This window comes from Phaethon aethereus, assembly GCF_964289735.1.
Source record: "Phaethon aethereus genome assembly, chromosome: Z".
Lineage (NCBI taxonomy): Eukaryota > Metazoa > Chordata > Aves > Phaethontiformes > Phaethontidae > Phaethon > Phaethon aethereus.
Window position 1 is genome coordinate 57,952,222 of NC_138577.1, and position 12,567 is coordinate 57,964,788.

Below are 12,567 nucleotides of genomic sequence, written 5' to 3' on the forward strand. Positions count from 1 at the left end.
CAACAATTTACAGAATAATGTGATTAAATTGTTTTACGGCAGGAAAATGCTGCCAGGTCAATCCTTTAATCTGTTCACAGACATTCCTGTTAGGTTTTACTGCACTGGTAGTACTAGCAGTGTGCACTGATATGCTTTTTTATAATGAGTGCATGAAAATGGCAGCATTGAATCCCCTAATATTGTGCTATTCTCAATTACTGTGAAAACATTTTAAATTTTGCCTTTTGGGAATGCACTGCTTTTTCTTTAACAAAGTATTTGTTCTTCAGAGTGAGACAGGCTCTGGGGCACCTGGAGAACCTCAGTTTGAGTGTTCTTTCACTCAGTGACCTAAGAAGTTGAAGTAAGCAAATCACATGATGTGTTGAGCTGATGATTTTTTTAAATGGCACAGCAGAGAAATGGCTTCTGCATACATGGAACCTATTTCTAGAGTCTGCTAATTGTAAGAGGCACAGCTGTGATAGAATTTTCTTCCATGCTTGGTGCTGTGTGTGAACCAGCCATGAATAAGGAGCGAAAGATAGGGCAGCTGTCCTACCTTTTGTGCAGGTCATGATAAACTTGAGTATGAGAGAGGATAATCTGCCAGTGCCATGAGCCAGAACACTGACTAACTGTGTTAGAATCAAAACCTAAACCTATGCTTATTTTTAAAGAGACAACATGCATATATAACAACACAACTGACCCTGGGGTTGTCATCTGACACAAAGCAGAATGAACAGCAGTTAATGCAAATTATTATAGAAAGTAACCCAGCCCTGGAAAATGTGGTTTAGTGGACCTCAAATCAAGGAATAATGTGATAGGGAAATAAAAAAACAAACCAAAATGTCTGTAGTATGTACAAACAGTAGTGGAATTTTTCCAGCATATGGGGATACACAACTTACAAAGCATTGCTCCCTTTACCATACCCTTGGCCCAGGTATACTACTCTAAAGCTTTGTTAGCATTGCATCAGAGAAGACCAGCCAGGCAGTTCTGACTGATACATCACTCCTCTTCTAGGCAGATCACAGATTTACTTTCCCATGCTACCCTCTTCTCTCCTATTTCTTTTTTGCACCCAGGCAGGTAGTTGTAGAAAGAACATGCTGTGCTGCATCACAGTTCTGAGGTTTTATGTTTGATGGTCCTTCTGGGTCCCTGAATTGGATTTGCATCTGCCTACCAGAGGCAACTTATTTTTACAGGATGGTACAGCTGCCTGGGTAACTGTCGCACAGTTACCCAGGCAGTTGAAAGCCATTAATTTTTCTTAATCTGTTTATCCTCTTACTAGTTAACAAAATTGTGCATCAGTCATACTTCTTCCAGCATCTTAAGGGTATCACAACCTTCAGTAAGTAATTACCACAGATTGAAGCCGATAACACAGGTGACCCCAGCAGTAGTTTTTGGAAATGATGGTTTTGAGAGGAACCTGTGATGGCTCGTAATTTCTTCTCCTGTGGCAGGTTGTGTCATTAAGTCTATGTAATCAAGGTGGAGAGACATGCTACATTCCACGATATTTTATACATTTTATTTGTATGCAAATAGTGGGAGTTGTTTAGGAGCACACCTAGAATGATGAAAGGGACAGGGCTTTACAAGCCATAATTTAAACCATTATGTTACCAAGATACTAGATTGATTGCATTTTCATGGAGATGGCTTAGCCCACTTAACACAAACCAGCCATTAAACCACTGGGAGAGTCAGCTGACACTGGGCAGACCTTCCAGCACAACAGTCTTATGATATATATGTTATGATCATGGCACAAGGGAGAAGTCAATCCCAAACTGCCCATGCACATCACCTGCATTTTAAAGTGAAGGTGCAGGTAATAATCCAAACTGTTCCATCCTGGGCCTGGACTGCATCCCCAGTGGCTGTTCTTTGTGGCATCTGACAAACAGCAGAGCTCTTCAGGGGAGAACAGTTTGTAGGGCCATTGCTGTACACAGCCAACAGTGTGTCTGATGATTTAATTGTTGCAAACTGCCCCTCCCCATCTGTCACTTCTGTAGTGAATTGTCAAGGGAGACACAGGATTAAAGTGAGCAATCTGCTGGAAGCTTTTGGTCTTTTGCAAACTGCACAGCGTTATGTATACTGTAGAATAGCATTTCCTGCATATTTGCAAAATCTTTCCCAAAGTAACCTCCTCTTTTCAGAGAGTCTATCACTGAGGGATTGCAGCATGCTAGGAGAACAGAAATGTTTAAGTCCTTGTAGTCTTTCAGGATTTCCTTTAGAGTGTTAACTCCAGTGGTGTCCAAAAATGAGATGGAAGAGCAATCTACAACAAGGGCTTGAAAATCAATTTGCTTAGGAACTAGTTGCAGAGTGGTTCCTCCAATGCCCAGTCCATTAGCAGTTGTGTGATCTCCCTTTTTCAGATGCTGCTTTTCCTTCTTCTCATATTTTTTCCTTCTAGCAGCTTCTAGGTTAGGATCTAAGTTAGTCAATCTGTACAGAGACTTTAGGAAGTAGTTTCTATTTGCATAGTAAAGTGGAGCCTCAAAACGGAATATTTTGACCTTTGGAACAGAAGAGAGATTTTCATATTCTAAGTCATCCTCATAAAAGCTGGTGTCTCGGATCTGACCAAGCAGGGCTGTCCGTGGCCGCTGTGTCCGAACAATGATGCATAAGATGGAGAAAACAATACCAACCAATAGCCCTATTTCTGTGCTGATTAAGGCAGAGGCAGACATGGTAACGACCCAAACAAGTGTGTCCACCTTATTTACATGGTACCGTGCTGGCACATCTCGGAACTTCTTCAGGGCTCCTCGGAGGCTGACAATGATGATACAAGCCAGGACACACTTCTGCAAGGAGTAGAAGAGAGGTGCCAAGAAGAGCAGCACCAGCAAAACCACCATTGCACTAATTACTCCAGAGACTTGAGTCTGGCAGCCTGTAGATGTTTTGACGAGTGTTTTTGCCAGAGCTGCACTGGTTGCAAAAGAATGGAAGAAAGAAGGAATGATGTTGCAGAACCCCACAGCAAACATTTCCTGATTGGCTCGGATGGTGTAAGCATATTTCTTTGCACACATTTCAGAAAGGGATACAGTGAAGACAAAGCTGACTATGGCAAGAGGCAAAGCATCTATAGCAACTCGGAGCATTAAGTTGACATGTGGTACCTTGGGGGGAATAAATCCTGTTGGAATAGCTCCAGAAACACTGGATGCATACACTTTATTTAACTTCCCATAGTGTGACACCAGTGTTGCCACAACAATAACTACCAGCTCTGTGGGAAGAGGAAATTTCAGCTTATGCTTATACCGATCTCCCAGTTCCTTAGCAGTGACCAGCACTATGATACAAATGGCACTTGTGATGACATCACAAAGGTTAGCCTGAGAAATGTTCCGGAAAATATTAATCCAGGTGATAACAAGCATCCCATGCCCTTGGCTACGTGGGATTTTTATTCCAATCAGATACTTCACTTGAGCTGTTAAAATGGTTAAGGAAGCACCAGTTGCAAAGCCATCTAGTACAGATTCAGATAGGTACATAGATACGAATCCCAGACGAAAGATTCCCATTAGAACCTGAGGAGACACAGAAAAAAAAAAAAGAAAAAAAAGATGAACCTTAAATGGTGCTGCAAATAGTGAAGTACAGAAGGGAGAGAACTAGCTGGAGGCAGATAGCATTGGGTATTTGAATCTTAAAACAGGAATTATCCTTTGATGTTTCCAGTCTGCTGTTAAAACGTTATTTTTTTTACTGTTGTGGGATACTACAAACCCAAGAGGTGAATGAGGAGGTTGAGACATAGTAAATCAAACATTGGTCTGAAGTGACCCTATGGAAGTCGGTTGTCTGAACTTTATTTCCCATGAAGTGGATCCAAAAATGCTTGGTTGTACCAAAGCCAATTTTTTTTTCCTGTCTTAAAGTGAATGAAGTTAAAAATTACAGCCATTGCTTTGTAAACAGAACTTGAATGACACAGCTAACTCCTTGCTTTAGTGGTACTGTTATATTAAACAGCTTTTAATTTAGCCCTGTGAATGGAAGGGAAAGTGGAGCACAGATGGCCTTTGTGGCATGCCTAAGGTCAGAAGTGGCAGAAGAGCTCATAAACTTTCGCAAATCCCAGGGTACTGTCCTTAACTACTTGCTTCCCCTGCCTGTTATGGCTTTGGAAAATAGAGCTTCACAAGGGCATTTTGTTGTTCATAAATGTGACCTTGAAATTTTGAAGTAAAGAGGAAAATAGCTAGCTGTTTCTTAATTCATGTATATATATATATACACACACACAATTAATAGGTAAGTTCATTGTGCTTCCCTCTGTGTTCTCTTGATATTCTTGTGATGGGCAGCACATTGGTAAGTCTGAAAGACTCCAGCACAGCCATTGTCTGAAAAATAGGTTAGTCAATCTATTTGCCCTCTTGTGCTTTCTGCTTCTGAATTATCTTTGGACAGCGGTTTGATAGAATATAGTACCCACTTGCAAAACACTGAGCAGCACATTCTGAACCTGTGTAGAAGTAGGTGAGTGCGTCTGCAACTCTATTAGTATCTAGGGAAACAGAATTATTTCGTCATTGTTGAAGTATGCAGCTACCTGGGAATTTCCCTCATGGTAAGATCTGTATTTGATTCATGGTCGCAAGGCAGTAGAGTATCAAAACAATGTTGGCGGTCTTGCAGAAGACTCTTGTTTTACATGTACTTGCTGGTAGCTGAAAAAACTGCCTACCTCATGGTTTCTCTTAGTTGGCTACTGTTAGGCTTCCTGGAGAAGACAGTCTAAGGTCATTCAAGTGAACTGATGATGTATCTCTCATTGAAAGAGAGTCAAACCAAAACTTAGGTCATGCAAAGAAGCTTTAGGAACTTCATAGCTTGCATTTGGATGTCAGTAACCACTTACCTGATACACTCCAGCCACAAATGTTAAGGCTGTAGCAATGCCAATAGCGTAGCATTCTTTCCCACACTCAGCATTCATCCCTGCAATTGTAAGGTTGAAGGCAGTTGTGTTGGAATGGCTGTCATTCTGCAGAGAGCCATCACCCAGGGCTGGTGGGGCATCATCATTCAAGTCAAACCCAGCCAAGAGAAGTTCTCTGTCCACAACTTGTCCTACCATTAAGCTTATCAAGCTGAAAATGCCAACTGAGACATGACGAGATGTGCCCATTAAGAAATAGATGATGTTGGCAAAGAATGATGTGTAAAGACTATAAATGGGCTTCAGACCTGCCAGCAGTGAGTATGCAATTGCTTGGGGCACCAAAATGATCCCGATCACTAACCCAGACATAACATCTCCCCAAATGTACTCTTTGCACTGGTACTTAGGAAGCCATTGCAAAACAGGAAGGAAGTCCATGACAAAGTTCTTCAGCTTCTTTGGGGTGCAAGAGCAGCTCTTCCTCAGCTTAGCTAGCATGATTTCTTTCCTATTAATCTTGACACGAGTCTTTCTTTCCATGAGAAAGCCGGAAGAGGTGCTGTTTTCCATCCTGGTAGCCTCAAGTGGTCTTTCCATTGTCCCAGTGTTTACTTCACATATGTGTTCCTGAAATACAAAGAAAATGGCTGTTAGGTTGTAGTTCATGATTTTTTTTTTTAGCACAGATGCTTAATGCTAAAAATTTGTCACCTGATTGTGCAAGGAAGCATCATCCCAACAAGAACACCACCACAGTGCTCCAGTAAAACGTAACACTAAGAAATAAATCTGCAGATTGAGCCCTTTCTTGCAGACATTTAGAGTGCATTCGATTGAATCCAGTTTGTTTTACTAAGGAAAAATTGAGTTAAATTAGCAATTTCTTTGCATGGCAAATATTTCCATAAGCTCTTCCAAATGCTCTATCGTAGAGGTCTCTGTGATCAGAGGCAGCACTTGACGGTGTGAAATAAACTTATACCAGTGAGGTAGGCTATCATCTTTCTAAGAGTGCATCTTGTCATTGTTTTGGAACTCACATGTGGTATAGTGATCTGTCACTGCAGCTGTCTTCAATGTACAGGCGAAAAATTTTGCTAGTAGAACCTGTAAAGCAGAGTTTTCTGGAGAGTAAGCATTTATGCAAAAATTTGTACACAAACCATCGATGGACTCTTAGAAGCTGCTACATAATATGAACCTGTTGAATTATACATTGTTTTGTTGTGCAGCTTCCATTAATTAATAAGCATCTCCTCACAAATACCACTTTGGCAACACATGGACCATGCACCATGATGGAATCTGTTACCACGTCTGGAGAGTGCTACATGTTAGTATTTTCAGGCTTAAACTCATAGTTAACCCTAGCTTTGCTCTCCAGGGAATAAGATATAACAAATAGTTCTGTGGGCAGCAGAAAAAACACAGTGGCGTTTCCTATGGTTCTCCTATGTGTCAGTTTTCTGATACATAAGAACTGGGAAAATTTGTGTTGTCCAGATGGAGGTGCTTTTGGTGTCTTTTGCCTCCATGAACACAGCTGTTTTCACCAAACTCAATCTCTGCATTTTTGCTCAATTGTCAAATGAAGCTGAAGCTAGCTTAGTGCATTCATAAATTGTTTGGGAGTAGGTGGGGACATGGCTGAGAGGCAAAAGAGTGTAACATGCAAATGCCCTACCTTAAACAGTTTAAAAATAAAAGTGGAGCAGGACAGTGGAAAATGTTAAACAGACTATGCCAAGTGGCAAATCCTGTCTTCTGGTTTGCAGTGGAAAGAAAGAAGAGCCTTCCAAGAGTGGATGCCCATGTATAAGTACTGGGAGATAAGGAATGACTCATATTGACCTAGAAGAAGAGAGTATGTGCTAGTACAACAGTATGTAGGCTCTCTAGCATAAAGACAAACTTCTTAAGCCCAGAGTCTTCTAGTGTCGTAAACAGCCAGGATAAACAAAGCTTTTTGGTGCCAGGTGTGACATTGCAATATGTCAAAGCTCCTCTTCACTTACAAGTAAAAGCTGTTTCTTTCTTCTTTAAGTATCTGGAGACAGAAGCCATACCCATCAGGTTCCTAAAAGTAAGTTTAGACTAGAGTGCCAGAAGTCAGCATTCTCTGTGTAAATTTCATACTTTTTTTTGGTTAAGATTACGTCGATTTGTTAATGTTTGGTAACACCCAGTTGAAGTGTAGAATTCCAAGCTGAGAAAAAACAAAGGGCTTATGAGACCAACTGGAAGCATGATTGATAAGCAAAAGAATAGATACCAACAGCCTGTAAGCTTTCAATTTGTAGTACTCCAAATAGAGAGTGGCTTATTATAAAGTCTTCTGTCTATCATGCTTAGAAATTTTTGCAAGATTTTAACAAATACCTTTTGCCAGCAAACGAAAAACAATAAGAAGATACGAATCTGTAACTAGTGAAAAAGTCTTAAACAAGTTCCCAGGTATTATTTTAAATGACACAGCGTGATTTCTAAGGCCGTGCAAAGTGTAACCACAACTTGGAACAGGATGTTTGTGTGTTACAGGTATGTAATTCATAATTTGGTAAAAGGCAGAAAAGAGATTCTTGATTGTCCAAGTTGAAAATGACCTGCATAGTAGTCTAAATATATTTTAAAAATCAGTAGATTTCTATCCATCCCAATTATATTAAATAGTTTTTAGCTCCCACTGTGTAAGTTTCTTTGTAAGTAAAGTTTATTTCCATCATAAGGGAAAACTAGTTACAGTTTAATGTAATTATTTAGAAAGATTATGGCTGTTTTTTATCAGTAATGCCAAATTTACTTTAGACTCTAATGTACTCCGTGGTTAAGCTAGACAAGATCTTCTTTGACGGGAAATAGGTTGGATTTAGTTTTTGTTGGAAAGCAAGGTGAGAGAAAAGATGAAAGCAGTTACAACACCAAGAGAAATACATAAGACCATATAATTAAAGTTTATCAAATACAGAATGCTAGCAACTGTTATAAAGATACTCCTTTTTAAGAGGCAAAAAAATAACACTTCCTATCTTACCTAAATTAGTTTGGCAAATGAGAGGCTTGTGTGTGAAGACAGCAAGTCCTATTCGAGTGCCACCCACTTCTTACAGCCAAGTGAATTCAGACAGCCAAGAAATAAATACAGTTCCCTTGTTCTACGTCCTTAAAAGCTAGTGGGCAGTTCAATATCCAATGAGTGCTTTTGATAGGCTACATAATAAAGGTTGTATCGGCTTCTGTACGCTAGGCTTATATGTTTTAGTTGTAAAGTTGCTGACTGCCTCTCTCTAAACTCACACAATTTATTTGCAAGTAAATTTATATTTTAAAAAAAAGCATTAAAATTCACACGTAGGCATTGTTTGTGTAGCTTTCTGAGGGATGATAATAGTTTTTAATACATAAGATTATTGCAATGTAATTTCTCTGGAAATCTGTTAAGAGATCTTCTGTATGAATGATAATTTAGTAATATATTTCAGCTGTATTGCTTACTGGATAATCAGAATAGTACCTTTTTGTAAAAGACAACAACAACAAAAAAAAGTGAGTATGATAAAGCATGTATCTCTTCAGCCCTTTTGATGCATTTTAGACAAAGGTCAACAAAACCTTCCTGGTGGAATAAATATGTTCAGGCTAAAACACAGCCAGACACTGACAGAAGATAATTTTCTTCAGCTCTTTTTTCTCCTGAAAATAAGGGTTTCCTTCCTGTAGATAACCATTTATTCGGCTAGATAAATTTTCAGAATCTATGTCATATGAACATACTAGCTGTAAAACACTCAGCTCTAAAATGAGATGTTACTGGTTTCCAGAAACTGTTAATGTTTAGAGGTTATTTGTTGCTTTTTCAGCACAGTAAAGCCACACCAAATAATGGAAGGGATATTGTTACCAGCAAAACGTTTTTCATCTGTGTAACCCAAGAATTCTCAGGCTCTGATGCCAGTAGCTCAGTAATGACTTAGTTGCTTCACCTGGAGAAAATGGGATTCCATCGTGGCTGTGTGCTATCCCCTGCACATTTGTGCAGCCTAGCAGAGAGCTGGGAGCTTCCAATGCTTTTGGCATCTCCAAAGACAGGAGGGTGGACAGCAGATCTGTCTACTCCTGTGCACATGAGTAGACTCCAGCCTTCTGATTCTGGCACTGAGATACTTGAGCAATATTCAGGAGCCCTTGGGATGTCAATAAATATATTCCTCTAATGGTTCACCAAACTGACCCATTTTCATCTCAGCCCATACAAAGTGGTTTATAAAAAAAGGGACAACCCCTATTTCAGGCTCCCCTTCACCCCCCCAAGAGTTTCATAGAACATAATGTTTGCATTTTATTCAAGTGAAGGCTTCCTATCACTTGCTGAAAGAGCTGTTCTTAGCAGGGATGTGCAGGTGAAGCAGCATACAGCATAGAACATGTCTATCCATTGCATTTGACTTTGGTATGGGAACATTCTCAACTGTTTAATACAAGTGAAAGTTAACTTGCGTGCACATTCATATACGTATGTGTCATGCATGTTATTATAACAAAAAGTAGTCTTGGTTATTTTAAATTGTATTTTGGAATCTTCACAGTTAATTTTTTTCAAGTTGCCCTCGACCATATCAGCTGGAGCAAAAAGTTTGGGGTTTTTTTCCTGCTTGAGCAGAACCACTGTCTGAACCAGTCATTCTTTCAGGTTAAATGCAGTGACTCAATTTATCTGGTGAAAAAGAGAAACAAAGCAAAGAACCATTCAAGCCAAACAAACTACCAACTTTCCAACTGGCCTTCGTCCCATCTTTCTTTCTGTCTTTTCACCATGCCACTGACCTGACAAAATGTCTCTACAGGGGAGGAAACATTCATCACAGCATGTTCAGTGGGATTTCTCTTTGCAGATTCCTTGGCAAGCAGGTTCTGCTGGTACACATAGAACCATTCTGGCTGGATGAGGTGTTCTTTGTGAAACAACACAACCCCAAAAAACTTTATTCTGATGCAGCCTTTTGTGTCCCCATCCTAATTGTCCACCAGAAAATCTGAAGCTGCATCTCTAGAAAGCCCAAGAAGGAGTAGGCAGAGTGGGCCTGCCTCTCTCTGATAAGGAGATCTCTTAAATTCTGGCTGTATTTGGGACAGAAGTCAGACAATGTATGACAACTGTATACTAGAATTGCTCACTTTTGCTGAAATAGTGATTCCAAGTGTCAGTTAGGATGGAGACCTTTATATAGTTTCAGCCAAGTGATGCTTGCAGTTTTCTCTATGTTTGAACTATGAAGAATCAGCTAAAAATTGATGTGGGTAGAGCAGGTTTTGTATTTATCATTTGAAGCTTCATTGTATTTTTGTTGCATAAATCCCAGAAAAATGAGAGACTTCAGTTTATCTAAGCATTTGACTGAAAACACTTATAGGTGTTTAGTTAAACTGTTCATGTTACCCATATTTCATATAAGCAACTTTTCTGCCTGTAAGAAACCTCTTTTCATCTCTAATGGATATGACTGCATTACTGTTCTGGTTTTGAGCATTAACACAGTTTTGAAAAAAGTCCCTGATTACCCTCATTTATGGTACAGAAGCGTGTTATGCTTGCAAACCACTTTTTTCAGAGGAAAGTGCCCAGAAGCAACACCCCAGTGTAGTCTGACCCTTTATGGTGGCATAAAAACCTGAGCCAGCAATTGGTTCTTTGGACACATTTGAACACTGACCTAGCAACCTTTCAGGATATAAGCAAAGAGCATCACAGTACTTTTTAGAAAAATCATGTGAAACTTGGTGGGCTCAGTTAGTTTTTTACTATATCTGGGCAAAATATGATGGCTTCAAAGCATTTTCCTGTTGAGGTTCAACGTTACGCTAATACAAAAGTGAAAGAGGAAAAAATATTACAGTTTGTTGGTCTCTATGAGTCAGGAAAGCCATAACATAGTAGTCTGTTGCTACATAAGTCCACTACAAATTAACACTCCTATTATATGGAGTTATTCTGGGAGTCAAGCCATCTTCTAGATGTATAAATTTTTAATTAAAATCTCCAATTCAGAACTTCTACTTCTAGCTATGAATGATCAATTTAGGATTTCCAAGGCAAGTTAGGGTCTTTTTCAAATGCCTGCATTCACCAGCAGCTGTGATTCAATTCATATTTTCCCAAGTATTTTCAGTCCAGTGTCCCAGTGAGTAAGATGACAGCCACTGATATTTAACAATCCCAGAGGTGATGAGCAGGCTATCACAGAACACAGCCAGCCAGCAGCTGTTGTTAAGGCTGGCCCATTAGACCATCCTTGGGAATGATCAGACCTTGGAAATAAATGATTAAGTAGTTTCACTGGTTCTCCAGGGACTGGTTTGGTTCAGGGGTTTCAGAATGTGCTGGTCAAAATATTCATTTGCACTTGGAGGCAAGACAGCATTATCCTTCCGGAGAGTACTAGGGCATGACCACTGAAAATACATTTTCCATGGGGTCAAAGAATGTTTCTAAAAATCAGACTTCTTGCCTTTGGAAAGGTAGCTGGTTCAAAGTGAAAGTCTGTTTTTAAAAAAAATCTTTCCAGACAGCTTTCCAAGGCTTTGGTCATCAGTCACAAACCTAAATACTAAGCTCTGTTTTCTGCGCTGTGGTTTTGCTGGTCTTTGTTTAGTCAGTCACATTAAGCTGTTGTACAGAAAAACAAATCGATATCCCATTCTGCTATTTTACCTGTTGCCCTCCCTGGTATCTTGGGTTTACTACAAGCAGTAAGGACAGTATTTTGGAAACCTTCTTTTGTATTTAATTGCTAAGAAAACGCTCTGTTTTAATAATAATTTAATACTTTGAGAACCAGAATAGCTTCATCTAGGCCACTTTTCTTAAGTACAAATAATAACTAGCCAAATGGCTGGTCACAAAGTCTTAGACCAGGGTTTGCAGGAAAGATTACTTCCATCCCAATTGCAGCTGACTGCATGTTTTACAAACCTTTGCCCAATATCTACCTTACAAGCAATATTTATGAAGAACAGGGTAATGAAGCAACACCAGTGTGCAAAATAACTAAAAAGAGGCAGTTTTGCACCTTTGAAAACAGGCAAAGAACAAATAAAACCTGAGTTCAGAGGTGTGGTATCTCTTACCTGGATAGCTTTTTGACAGGAATGTTCAGCTCTGTTTTTGCACGTTGGAATGAATGAAAGTCTTCAGTCAGGCATTGCTTTATTTGCATAAAGGATAATTATTAGCTAAATATTCCTCAAAGGAAGAAAGGGTAGTTATAGAATCTTGAGCTTGCTGCTTGGTAGTGTATTGTCACTTGTACCACTCTGAAAACTTGGATATATACGCAGCACTCACTGAGGGTTTGAGTTTAAATGATGCGTAAGATTATTAATTAACTAATGCTGATCCAGAAATTATGCTGAGTTCAGGCCAGCACATCTCTGACCTTTGAAGCTGCTTCTCATCTGAGATTTGATCTCGTTTGTGCATCCCCATACAGCATTAACTTTTGATTTTACATATTCAAGGTGTAAGAATAGAACTGCGGTCTTGCCTGAGATTTGTGTTTTTTGCAGGTTGGGATAACTACTATTCTGCTCAGTGCACAGGACGGGACTGCTGGAGGTCAGAGTTCCATTCCTATACGTCAGTG

General features: G+C 39.6%; 2 protein-coding genes across 2 annotated transcripts in view; one reads left to right on the forward strand and one right to left on the reverse strand.

Annotated features, from left to right (window-relative positions):
• Positions 1-12,567, forward strand: part of IDUA (alpha-L-iduronidase) — a gene marked incomplete at both ends in the record, with an annotated part of 45,171 nt that overhangs the window by 7,949 nt on the left and 24,655 nt on the right. The gene's annotated exons all lie outside the window — the stretch shown is intronic.
• On the reverse strand, positions 2,049-12,141 carry SLC26A1 (solute carrier family 26 member 1; the record flags this gene model as incomplete). Its single annotated transcript, XM_082013724.1, is given in 4 exon segments — positions 2,049-3,569; positions 4,907-5,557; positions 12,053-12,078; positions 12,081-12,141. Coding segments are annotated over 4 exon segments (2,259 nt in total).